This window comes from Calonectris borealis, chromosome 9 (genome assembly GCF_964195595.1).
Source record: "Calonectris borealis chromosome 9, bCalBor7.hap1.2, whole genome shotgun sequence".
Classification (NCBI taxonomy): Eukaryota; Metazoa; Chordata; class Aves; order Procellariiformes; family Procellariidae; genus Calonectris; species Calonectris borealis.
In genome coordinates this window covers 27,358,464-27,371,501 of record NC_134320.1, presented here as the reverse complement: position 1 = coordinate 27,371,501, position 13,038 = coordinate 27,358,464, and the positions used below count along the sequence as shown (strand labels likewise).

The 13,038-nt window shown below is 41.9% G+C and overlaps 2 protein-coding genes across 4 annotated transcripts in view; one reads left to right on the top strand and one right to left on the bottom strand.

Annotated features, from left to right (window-relative positions):
- The first annotated feature begins 293 nt into the window (after positions 1-293).
- B3GALNT1 (beta-1,3-N-acetylgalactosaminyltransferase 1 (Globoside blood group)) lies at positions 294-3,580 on the top strand. Its single transcript, XM_075157453.1, has one exon. The coding sequence runs from the start codon at positions 381-383 to the stop codon at positions 1,338-1,340; it is 960 nt and encodes a 319-aa protein (XP_075013554.1). The 5' UTR covers positions 294-380; the 3' UTR covers positions 1,341-3,580.
- PPM1L (protein phosphatase, Mg2+/Mn2+ dependent 1L) overlaps positions 2,421-13,038 on the bottom strand; it is a 108,073-nt gene continuing 97,455 nt past the window's right edge. For all 3 annotated transcript variants that reach the window (XM_075157450.1, XM_075157451.1, XM_075157452.1), the window contains exon 4: positions 2,421-11,986. In XM_075157450.1, coding sequence (XP_075013551.1) covers positions 11,640-11,986 — 347 coding nt within the window. In that variant the 3' untranslated portion in view covers positions 2,421-11,639. The remainder of the gene's footprint in view (positions 11,987-13,038) is intronic.

Sequence of the window (13,038 nt, the reverse complement as noted above, 5' to 3'; positions counted from 1 at the left end):
ATGCTTGACGTGTGATCTTTTGCAGTGATCACGTTTGTGTAGGGGAAGTTTCCAAGGTGAAAGCTATGAGGTTTCAATCCATACCATGCTCAGTATCAGCTCAGTGTTCTGCTCGTGCTTGTTTCGGGGATACAGCATTGATTCGTGGTGTACAACAGCTGGACCAGTGAGTCTTGGTTTTGTCTTCATTCTATTATAGCATGCTTTCAACTGACACTTAGACAAGGTAAGAAAAAGATAATATTTGAATAATAGCATTCTGAATACTACTTTTTCACTTCTTTTTCAGCAAGAAACATGCTTCAGAACTTGTGGTACAGATTTTGAAGGTCACTGACGCACTTCTGCAAATTAGTCATTGCCCAGTTCCAGTTAGTGTCATGTATATGAGAACATTAAAATGGATTTTTTTGTTTCTCCTTGTATTTTCTGTCGTAACAATGTGGTACGTAACTTTTTTCCCCAACACCGTGATTGAGCATACAAACCTCATGTATTTCTATGAATACGAACCGATTTACAAGCAACGCTACCTCTTCACGCTGCGGGAGCGCTTGAAATGCAAAGACACAAATCCGTTTCTAGTCATCCTGGTGTCTTCGCGTCCGAAGGATGTGAAGTCAAGGCAGGCCATCAGGATAACGTGGGGATCTCAAAACTTCTGGTGGGGACGTCGCATTCTAACCCTGTTCTTGCTAGGTCAGGACACTCAAAGAGAAGACAATGCCGCAGCACTGTCGGTAGAAGATGAAAGCATCCTCTACGGTGACATAATTCGCCAAGATTTTATGGACACTTACGACAATCTCACCTTGAAAACCATCATGGCGTTTAGGTGGGTCACTGAGTTCTGTCCAAATGCGAGATTCCTCATGAAGACTGATGCCGATGTCTTCATCAACACCGCTAACTTGGTAAAATTTCTTCTGAAGCTGAATTCCTCAGAAAATGTTTTTACTGGTTATCCTCTTATAGATAACTTTGCCTACAGAGGCTTTTACAAAAAAACATACATCTCTTATGATGAATATCCGTTCAAGTTGTATCCTCCATATTGCAGTGGGATGGGGTATATATTGGATGGAAAACTGGCTCTGAGGGTTTATGAACTGATGAGTCATATCAAACCTATTAAATTTGAGGATGTTTATGTTGGAATTTGCTTAAATATACTGAAAGTGAACATCAGTATTCCAGAAGATAAACAATTTTTTCTTTATAAAATTAATTTTGATATCTGTAAGTATAGACATTTGATTGCAGTACATGGCATTACATCAAGTGAAATAATCAGGTTTTGGCAGGGTTTGTTATCGAACACTTCAGTGACTTGCCTTTGATTCTGTATTAATATATAAACTTAAACCTATTTGGTGTAAAAATGTCTAAAGTCCACGGCAAACAAAACAAAAACACAGTTATAGAGGTGACTCAACTGAAGTAGGGCTGTGCTGCCGGGGCAAAACTGCAATGGCAGCATTTCTCTGGGACATTCTAACATGCTTAAATAAAAATATTAGGCGTTCACAAAGCGCTTTTCCATGTATCTATCCTACGCATGCAGGATACTTTGGAATACCCTGTCATGTCTCGTTCTGACACTTCTCCACGGGGTCTGCTGTAACCACGGGATTTCTACCTGAGTCTTCTGGAATGTATGAAATGTCACGAGAAATAATGTTTATGCCAAGAAAGTAGCTTTGAAGGTGCTTCCCAAATTCCCACCTGGATTTTTTAAATTGTTTTTGCAACTGCATCATCCTTTGCCACTCTCAAGTATTTGTTCTCTGCCCAGCATGAAACTAACAACGACCTCCTTCTTTCAATGTATCACCTCCGTAATCCTTCGGAGAGCGTTACACCTTCTTATTTAGACATATCACCTCCGTAATCCTTCGGAGCGCGTTACACCTTCTTATTTAGACATATCACCTCCCTAATCCTTCGGAGCGCGTTACACCTTCTTATTTAGACATATCACCTCCGTAATCCTTCGGAGAGCGTTACAAGCCCGTGGCTCTTGTGCGGTCTGCAGCAGCCCATGGGAAGTTCTGAAAACGTGATGCACTTTGTGTGTGTATATCTAGGTATATCTATATACCTATAAAATAGAGTTGCTTTGGTGTCTTTGATAACATTCACGGACTACTAGAGGGCTAGATGCAGTAGAGTTCATGTGCAGTTTAGTTACTAGATGTCTGTAACATATCGGGATAATCAAAACCCACATCTATGCACAGAAACAGGTGTACTTACGCATCCCGAGGGTTTTGGAACCATGCAGGGAAGATTAAGACATGCATTTATATTGTGACTTTATATGTTTGTAAAATAGTTTTCTTTCTTCAAATTTTAACATGAAAAAAGTAAGGAATTCTAAGATTCGTATTTCTTAAAGAAGACCAACTCTACTGTATCTGTAAAGATGGATATTTTAATCACTTTATTCATATCAGCAAGGCCAAGTTTTCAGTAGTTTACACTTCTAATAGACAACAATACAGAATCTGCAGTTGCATTAACATAATTATTCTTGACACACCCACTACACAGTGAAGATACTATAGTTACATCCTGTACATCGAGAATGACAGAGCACTGCCACCTTATTTGTACTACAGCTAAGATGTTATGATATATTTACATTTGGCTGTCTTTCAGATCGTCTCTTAGAGACAAATTAGAAGAGGTGCAGAAACCTCTAGTACCAAGTTTGAGGTTTCACCAGTTTTTTTGTTACATTGTGATTATGGTCAGTACTGAATTTTGCTATCTTTCCAACAACTGCACATGGTTTTTTGATGGAATTATAAGACGTGTTATTTTTTTTAGATACAAAAATGAGGTCTTGGGGAGAATACTCTCTAGACAAGTATTTCAGATGTCAGTGTTCTAAGAATGTATGTTAAGAAGGTCAAAGTTTTTCAAAAATAGATTTTTTTGTTAAACTAAATAGCTAAAGATACAGTATTGCATAACTGAGGGAAGAATGCTATTGTATTTCTAGAAACAGGTAAAACTACAGCTGTTCCTATGGTTTTAGGATCTGTTATTTGATTGTTGTAGTCCTGCGGTCAGACCCTGAGAGCTCCGTGAGAAATGTTTAACTTGTTCTTCGATTGTTTATACATCTTAAAAAAAACCTTCCTTTTTTTTTATAAGCCTGGCATGTTAACAAATAAATTATTTGTCACAAGAACACTGATACTACAGCAGTTTGTATTGCTTTTTCAAAAAAATGTACTTATGAAAGACGATGCAATCTTCAGAAACGGGATAGATAGAGCAGACAGTGCTCCTGTTGAGAGAGTAAGAAGCGAGTATCACGGAGAAATGGCTGTGCAGGACTGCAATAAAAATGCAACGGTCACCAAGCAAGGTATTTTTTGTATTTGTGCCCCAGAACGATAACACTGATAATGGATTACAAGGGGTTTGCTTTCACAAATGTGCGTTTATACACAGTGATCTGTTTGTGCCACCTGAAATTGTAATCTAAAGTGACATCATTCTGCAAGAAATTTACACGGTAAAATATTCCTGCTCCTGTTTTTTTAAAAAAACTCATTTCCAAATCTGATTTGTATTTTGAGTCTGACCTTATTATTGCTTAAAAGACCATAAAAATTCTTAACTAAGCTAATGTTTCTGCTTAAAGCAAATATCAGGGAAGTTTCTAGTGTGAGCAGCCGTGCAAGAGGTAAAAAAAGCTTGAGACTGTGAACTAATGTAAGCATTAAAGTCAGTGGTGGGTCCAAGTTTTATTGCATCTGCCCACAATATTGTACTAAAAACGAAGCCTAAACCACAGGCTAAGATCTTCCCAAGTCCTAAGATTCTTTTTCTCCTGCAGGCAAGTGTTTCAGAAAGCTGTATTAAATCAGAACTCCAAGCACTTGCGATTTTGATATGAAAATTGTGGGGCTTTCTGACTTGAAAAGCCTAGTAATAATCCATTGGTCAAAGATGTTGGAAACTACGGCTGGGTGGATAGCGAAAGGGGTTTACAATGTAAAATTTCAAGCCTGGGTTGCCTGTAAACTATTTCAGAAGAGTTAAAAAGTCAAAATGCTTACATGTTTTGTGTGCATTCTAGAACAAACGTTCAAAATCAACCATGAAACACTATGTTCTGCAAACTTAGGGGCATTATTTTCTATGATCAGTTCAGTATTAACAGGACACAGATGGTTTGGAATGTTTTCCTAAGTTTTGTCTTACGTTTTGTAGTTACTGCTAAAATGTTTCAATGCAAGTTCATTGTAACTAACTCAGGAATGCCTGGATGCACAATAAAGAATGTAATTTTTCCGTATTCCTTTCAAATTTAAACTAGAACCTGATTGAAGGTTAACCAAACAACGTGACACTGAGTTCCTGATAGGTGTCTGTCGGTTGTGTTGGGTATGTTGAAGGAGTTTGGGAGGCAGAGCTTAGCTCCCTGTTTTTCAGATTTTCGTTCATCTCCGTTTTTGTGACCAGCGTGTCCCATTTGGGTCATTTATTAAGTACTCTGCAGTTTGCTTAAGACAGAGGTGGTGGGGAAAGAGATGTAAAGCTTTCTGCAGTCTCTGTTAAATTAAGCTTGTCGGGTTTTAACAGCATGTTAAGCTGTAAACCGTATCAAAATGCAAGTACTCCGTGTAGGAAGGAAAGAAAACAAAGTTAAAATGAAGCTAAGCAGATGGTTGGGTTTGTTTATTATTTTTTTTCCGTATGTCCACATTTCAAGGAAACCTAAAATTGTAAAACAAAACGAAACCCAACCCCTCCTCTACCTATATATTGGGTTTCCAAAAATCACAAAGCCACTTTCTTTCACAGGACTAAAGAAAGTGCAGTCTCTGAAATGCTGCTGTTACGTGACTGTTAGCTAAAGGCAGTAGCGACCTGCAACTCATACGAGGAAGCACCACCTGCGGTACAGTATAGTTTGTCTCACCTGCAGTTATGGGACTTTGGGACTTCGTTTTCCTCCTATAAAACAAGGACTTAAAAACACAAAGTTTACCCCAAGCGACCTCTCTTGAGATGGTTTATGTATCTGAGCTCTGTTTTCCTCTCGCCTTCTGACAGCTGCTGTGTGGCACGTTAATTTTCCAGGCCGCATTGATCCGAATTATCTGCATGAGGTTTTTTTTACAGTGCGAGAGGCGACGGTGCGCAGGCGTCGCGTCCATCCCCGCCGGGACGGGGCTCAGCCTGACGTCCTAGCTGCTCCTCGGTGATGCTTTGCCTGCGGTGGTCCTCCACCTAGGAGTAAAGTGCAGTCTCCCCTGAGCTTGCAATAAAGATAAAAATCTTAAAAACACTTCTGGCTCCCGACTGAAAAAACGTTACAAGCGGAAGCCTGAAGAGGCTCTTATCTACGATAACGCAGCCCTGTTGTACTAAATGGAAGCTGTCTTTAACCAAGACGGATTGCTTAAACATTGCGATTTTGTTGTCTTGTGTGTTGTGTAGGATTTTTGTTAGTAAAGCTCTGACCTGCCCTCGCAGAGTTCTAAATGTGCGGTTCATTTTCGTAACGCGTCTGTCTCGATCGTTTCTTAGAGAGCATTTCCAAATACCCTGGGTAGACGTGGTTTTACAGTCGCGCAATGTAATAGTCACAGTACGGGTTTTAATGATGTTTTTCCAGATGCTGCTCCTGTTAACTTTGTAGTTAACAGGCGATTGATACCATTTGCCATGTTAAAGGTAGATGGGTTTGAAATCTATAAAAATGGATTTCATTTGTAAAACCAGTATTGCTGACCACTGCTTATGTTTTGTACCTAGCTTATGCATATAGGAATGGTTTACCAAAGAGCAGGGTAGATTCAGCACAGAATGGAACTTTGTTCCAAATGAATTTATGTTTTTAACATAACTAAGTTTTTCTTACCAGAAGGAGAAAATTTCATACTCACAGCTGGACTGTGGCATTCTGGTGTGAGGCCCCTGTCATCAACACCCGATGAAGCCAGCGGAGCGCATCTGCAGAGGCACAGGAGTCAGCCCACACAGCTTGACTTCACGACTCTCCTTGTTCCCAAGATGAAAGCAAGTGCGGATAAAGCACAGTTTCATCTCTATTGCTCTCACACCCCTGAATACAGTGTAGGGATTCCTGGAGAGCAGGGCTTGGCAGTCCCGCGTTTAGATTTCCAAAACGCTATAACCGGTTATTCATTTAATTAACTTGGCGGAGTACAGGCTGAAGCAGATTTCTGAGCATCTGTGTCCCTAGAAGGACTGATGCGTCTCCACAGGCTTAAAGGAATACAGGGTTGGTCTTTCAAACGCAGAAAAAAAGCTTTATTTCCCTATTGTTCAACTAATGCGGAGTTCTCCCTTAAGACTGAGCAGACCGGCCACAGGAACTGACCTACTCGTAAAAGTGGGTTTCAAAACTTCAAGAAGTGCTTTTGACTGCTCACATCAAAATATAACACTATTTATGGTGTTATATAGGCTTCAACTGCTTTGACTACACACGTTTTGCTTAACAGGGCATCTAGACTATCATATATAACTAGAGACAACTGATACCTAGAACTTTATGTAAGGGAAAACTGTATGTAAAACAGCTGCTTACCTAAGCCTTATATAGTGTCAGCAGTATATAAATAAAAGTGACTTAAAATTCAGATTGATATCTTTTTAGATATGAGTCCTCAGGTTTAGAAAGATAATTTATGAATGCATTGACAACACTGCGGGGCAGCAGCTCTGGTCTATACAGTTGCCAAACTTCAGCGGAACGTTCTAAATTTTAACCTTGCGATTTTCTACAGCCCGATTTCAGGATGGAGGCCTAAAAACCTACTTTAGAAACTGAAAGGCTGGTGAGGGTTTTTTTCTTTTGTATAATCACTTACTAAATGTTTCTCTGTGTAAAATGAGTATTAGATAGATGAGCAATACATTTATTATTTAAAGCAAGGATGTCATATATTCTGAGAGGCAGCTGAACAAAACTCCCTTATTTTCAAGATGCAGCATTAGTGTTTATGTAGCAAACACAGTTACTTCAAGCTGATGCAGTGCTTTAGTACTAACTTCTGTAAGCTAAAAACTTCACACCTTTTTTTTTTTAATTCTACCTTATGTAAGTTGTATCATACTGTAGTGGCACTAGCAGTAGTTTTGGTACTGACCTTGTGTTCACAAGTCAGTAGACAATCCTTTGTGATGGCAGAGGGCATTTACTGTATTTGTATTTATCCAGACATTCTATTCAGTAAAACAGGCTCATTCATTTCAAATTTTGTATGTTTAGAAACGTCAGGATTGCGGCGCTGACGCAGTCCTCACAGTGTCGCCTGCGACCATCCCTCTCGCGTGAGACAGGACCGGTATGCCCAGACCGCTAGTGCTGGATGTCACCACGACAGAAGAGGTGTACATTTTATAGGAAACAACACAGCGTCTCCTGCCGCCCCTGAGGCTAGCGATGAATTCTGGACTCTCCTAAGCTGGATCGCTGCGCTCTGCGTAAGCCGCGCTGCTGCCCAACATTTGGATCCCACAAAGAAGTGTTTAAAATGCGTTCACCAGCATTGCGAAGACACCCACGCAGGGGGGTGAGCTGGCAGGGGATGCAGGGCAGGGTCCTGGTGTGCCAAACCTTCACGCACGTGTTTAGCAGCTGAGCAGCTGCGTTCCTCGGCGTGTCTGGGGATGCACGCGTTCAGCCCGCGCTGCTTCAGCGCTGCTGTAAAATTCAGCCTGAGAGAACGGGCTGCATTGACCTTCTGCACCGGGGAGACGTTAAGTCACACATTTCTCACACGGGCTAAGAGAGCAGCTATGAACTTTAAGGAATTGACTTTAACTTGGTACCGTGCGTAGGCCAGGCCAGCCACTAGACGGAGCTGTGACCACAGCTAACCAGGCCAGCACCTCGACGGGGGATCCCCGTTACAGGAAGGAACAGCCCTTCTAAAACCCCGCTAGTATGTCATCAGAATGATAAACTACGTGGTAGGCTATAATCAGAATGAAAAGCTAAATGGTAGTACCTTTAAAATGTACTACGTGAGTTAAACTGTTAGCTTGTACTACCACTGGGAAGAGCCCAAATTCTTTCAAGCACTGGGTCAGATGACTAATTACAAGGTACATTTTTTCATCCTGGACCATAGGAAAGATGCTCTGTGGCAGCAACTTAATAGATCAGTTTTCTGCCGTGTGATGCTCGTACTCGATGAACAGATGTCACCAGTGGAGCCCCTCGGGCTTAAGCAACAAAAAACTGCCGTGAACACGAATGGCAAGAGGGAGCTCTCAGATGTGTGCCAGCCACTTTAACCAAAACCCATCTCCCTTTTTTTGGAGAGGTGCCCAGGCAGGAAAGCAGGACTGAGGACTGCCTCCCCGATGCTGTAGCACATTCTGCCACACTGCTGAGCCCACCTGGGCGTACTTCTGGCTACAGTGTCTGGGAACTCCTCCTGGATGTAAGATATATTATTAAGGCAGTGGAGGGTCAGATTCTATATCGTTTAGGTTGCACAAGCAATATGTACTTAATCTTGTCATACAACAGCTGTATGTATCATGACAGAATTTGGCACAAATATGCATAACTGGAAAGTTACAGATGTCTAGAACAGGATTAAAAACTTCTTAGCAGACGTCTAACAGGGAGCTCAGGGAGGCACTGCACATGTATGTGGAAGACTGCACAAAGCCTGTCATCTCCATTAGTCCTTCATCTTTAAACCTCAAGTAGCTGTCACTAGTTTTTTAAAGTAATAAAAGTCAACAGCCTTACCAGAGGTCATTGGCGTGAATGTCTTTGGCCAGGAAAGAGCTACTACAAAAGTGGGAGTGTTGCACAGAAAATTGAAGGTGCTAAAACAACTATTGTTGCAACTGCAGACACTCGAAGGTTGAAATAGGGCCGGTAACGGACTGGATGGGCCTGTGAGTGACGGAGTAAATGAATCCTGCCATAAAGACCCAGACAAGTCTGCAGAACAGTTCTGTGTTGCACTGCGCTATGTGTTTTCCTAAATCCTGTGAGCATGGCTTACTTCCAGAGCGAGCCACCCTCCCACTGTCCTCACGGCTGCTTTGGGAGTCTGTGAACGGGTAAGATTCCCGCACCTCATTTCCCTGTCTATCTCGAGTGCCGGAGCAACCAGCAAGCGAGCTGTGCTCAGGAGAAGGTCGGGCATCCCTCAGCAATGCTCGCTAACCTCGAGAACGTGAGCTGCAGGAGGCTTAGCGGCTGCCACGAGCTTTTCGCTCAAGTGGCGTTAGTCTCTAACGTTTTTCTTGGAGCTGACCATTTCTCGAATGCCTGTGAAGGATTAGTAGTGGTGTCTCTGCTATAAAGCGTCCCGCTGCTTTAGAGTTCTGTAGGCTGCTGGGACTAATTCTTCTTTTCCCTGGGCAGCTGTTTTGACAAACATCCAGGCAGTGTCCTACAAAGACAAGCCGGTACAACGGAAACATCATCTGTGAAGGAGAAAGGAAAGGCAAACACCACATGCACCACGAGCTCTGCCGGGAGCACAGTTTCGATACTGCTGCTGTAGCATTATGAGTACATGATGAAGCACTCCCGTGAAAATATCACACAAGGTTTTCATTTCACAGCGTTCTGACCTCAAATACCTTTTCAAAGTAAAATAACTGAAGCGCTCTGCAATTATTAACATTTCCTGTTAACTGCTCAATTTAACTGCAAAGTTGCATTTAAAATTCACTGAATGCACTGTTCAAGAGATTTAAAAAGTCCGAAACCGCCCATCCTCCAGGGAAGGACCAGTGCAGGCCGGGTGCCTGCTGGTTTCAGAGGATGCTGGACGCCTCTATACCTCTGCTTTTCACTTGTCAGAGTCAAGGGGCGTCTGGGAGAAGAGGCTGCTAAAGGACATGTAATCAATTTGAATAGCAGTGGTAATAGCAACAGATCCAGAGCTGTGGTTATCTCCGAACAAACTAAAGGAGGGAAGTTTGTTAGGGAAGAGATAACCTGGGAACAAAAATGAAAAGACTAAGATGGGAATTCCTTCTCCAGCAGAGAGCAGAATTTGTGCTCTTTCATTTTTGTCTTGAGAGGCATCGCACCCGCGTAGCACAACCACAACACATCACAGTATTTTAGGGACCAGCAAGCCACTTGCCCAGAAAGGGCTATAGGTGGCTGATGAGAAACAGGTAGCTTTTTAACTAAGTAATACTGTATCTTTATCCAAGAAACAGACAAAGTTAGTTAATGCAGTATGTCCCCCATTCACCTCAGGACCCAAATACTGACAACCTTGAAGGCAAGAGACTTCAGCAGATCATCCAGGACCACGTTTTGCAGGGAAGGAATCCCCAGGATTGTTCTAAGACACGGTACGGGTAAGCAAGCCGTCCAAAATACTAACCTCCGGCTCGGGCCCTGCTCTGCTCCTCGAACACGCGTTGCCGGTCACTCTGCCACTGCTGCCTCTCCATCATGCAGCAGCCCGCTAAGTTATCAGATGTAGAGCAAACTCAGACTGTCGTCGTTTAAACTTACAGTAGTCACAGATTCCGAAATACAATTAAATACTGAAAGTTAGATCTAAACGTATTTTTATCTAGATTTAACACAAGCTTTCATCTCTACAGTGCAATGACACTGCCTGGCATTTATACATTATACCAAAAACCGGTTCTAAAGTGGTCTTCCCCTGGATTAACACCAAATTAATCTGCAGTGGTACAAGGAAGTCTTTAAGAGGCTTGACTTCCATCTAGGTAGCTCTAAGGAATGCCCTGTTTTGGTTAGTTTTCCAAACAGTCACTAACGAAATTAATTTTATCTTGCATCTCTTTCTTTACATGCCTATGAAAAGTCCATGCCAAAAAACTAACTTAAGGGAGAGTCTCGGTGAATGACAGACATTCTTGTATCACAACAGAGCTATTTTTTGATATAGAAGGTGTCGGACCTCAGAGTATTTTGCTGAAGTTTAACATTAGTTGGTTTGAATACAGTATGGCATAGAAGAAATGTTATTCGAGTAATGCACAGACTGAATAAACGTGGCTTCAGGTAATTCAGTAACTATACCTAATCACATGCTTGGCGGGATTTATTTAAGGGCGGGGGGTAAACAAAGCGAGAGAGCCAGTTCTGTGGTAGCAGGCTAGCAGTTGGCTCCTCTTCCTCTTTCGTATCAGTAACAGGCCAATAATCGCAAACCTTTTCCTATACAACCTTATCACTGCAGATTAAAAAAGAAAAGAGATGAGAAACACGAAAGCATCGTTCTGAAGAGTCACACCTACGGGTGAAAAGCAGCATCATTCCTATCACTTGCTATTAAGCGGCAGCACTGCCCTGACCCTTTGAGTATTAGAAATGAGAGGTAAGGAACCAAATGAAAAGTCTACACAGGATTTGGAAAGAAAATTCTGAAATGGAAGATTACAGTTAGTTTCTAAGGAGCAGCAAGGTCACAGGAGACAGGTACATGTGAACAAACTTAATTCTTATAATCGCTCAGAATGTATTTGTTGTATTGCTCCTTTTGTTAAGCAAAGAACAAAGACCAGAGGGATCTGTTCCTTTTGTGTAGAATCTTAATGGTATTTACTAGAGCTTTCTACTATGTTTAAAATGTAAGAGTTTGTTTTAAGTTCAGAGTGAGGCAGAGAACCACTGGTAATTACTGTTCTTCTGTTTTGCTGCTATTCCTGAACTTGACCACCATCACTGTTATGTTATCAGGGCATCCTCTGTAAAAGGACTGTAGAACTATACTCTTTGCACCGAAGTGTGGTTCATCCAGGCGTTCCTTGATGAATCGGACAGCTTCCTCGTTGCTGAAAGCATCCCACAGGCCATCCGACGCCAAGATCATGAACTCTGGCTGCAGTTTGTCCAGGTCAAAGGTAAGAATATCAGGGTCAGGAATGACAACATTCAGGTTCTTCAGAGGGTAATCTCCTAACGAGCGGGACATGGCCAGGATCCCCTGAACACGCCAGGAGCCGTTAAAGCTGATAAAACCACCTGGAGAGAAACACCAACACTTAAAGCAGTTCTTTTTAAAGTTAAAGCATTTCTCTGGCTTTCTGCCAGACTCACCCAAAAATTCACCCTGCAGTATCCTGAGGTATACAGATGTTACGTATCTCAAAAAGCAGGAGATGCCGTAAGAAAATCTCAGAGCGCTGCAGGGAAGAGCTGGATTGTGGCTGCTAGTGCTGTTGAAACAGCTGAAGCAGAGAAGTCAGGAATGGCTCTGCTTTCAAACGAAGCAGCTTCATGCTCTCCACTCCCCCACTGAGACCGACAACTGAACACCGGTATTCCTGTACTACACGACTGACTGTTCAGAAAGCCTTACGGCAATGTTAAGGCAAAAATACTGAAAGCAAATCTTTACATTCTTGTGTCGTAAACCTCTCCTTTTTCTGTGTAGTTCACGTTTTCCCCATTTCAGAAGATCTATGAAAGAAACAACACTGAAAACACCCTGCAGTAGGACGCACATCTCACTTTTAAGGCATAAAGCAAAGAAGCAAGTGCAAAAACATTTATAGGCTCTTCTATCAAACTGCCTTGAATGAGCTGTGTCAAAAAGGACCAAAAAACTGCTGTGAACAAACCGATCACAAAATTTTACTTCAAGTCAGAAAAATGCAATGTGGCATCTGCCTGATTGATTTTACCATCACCAGGATTAAGGGTACTTCTAGTTGAAAATATAGATTTTGTTTAGGGGTTGCTTATAGTGAGATACGTTTTGCACGGAAATCGATGACTCTGACACAGCCAGCACCTGGCTGTTACACAGTCTGGTTGTGCCAGGGAGGGAACTACACAGTTCAATGTCAAACAGTAAAATTTAGGCTCCTTCAATTCCTGTGCATGCATCTGTGTGCCACTGCCTGCACTGTTTCACAGCAATATTCCTGTCATCTTAACATGAAGGAAAAGTCGTTTGAGGACAAATAATTTGCAAACATGGAACATGAAAATGTATGACAAATTTAGGTGAACTGTTGTCTTTTATATCTGCAAGCTGTCCGCTTTGGTGTTCTTATAAATGTCTTTGTTCT

Coding starts and splice junctions, on each gene's coding strand:
- B3GALNT1 (XM_075157453.1), top strand. CDS start 381: ATGTATATGAGAACATTAAAATGGATTTTTTTGTTTCTCCTTGTATTT.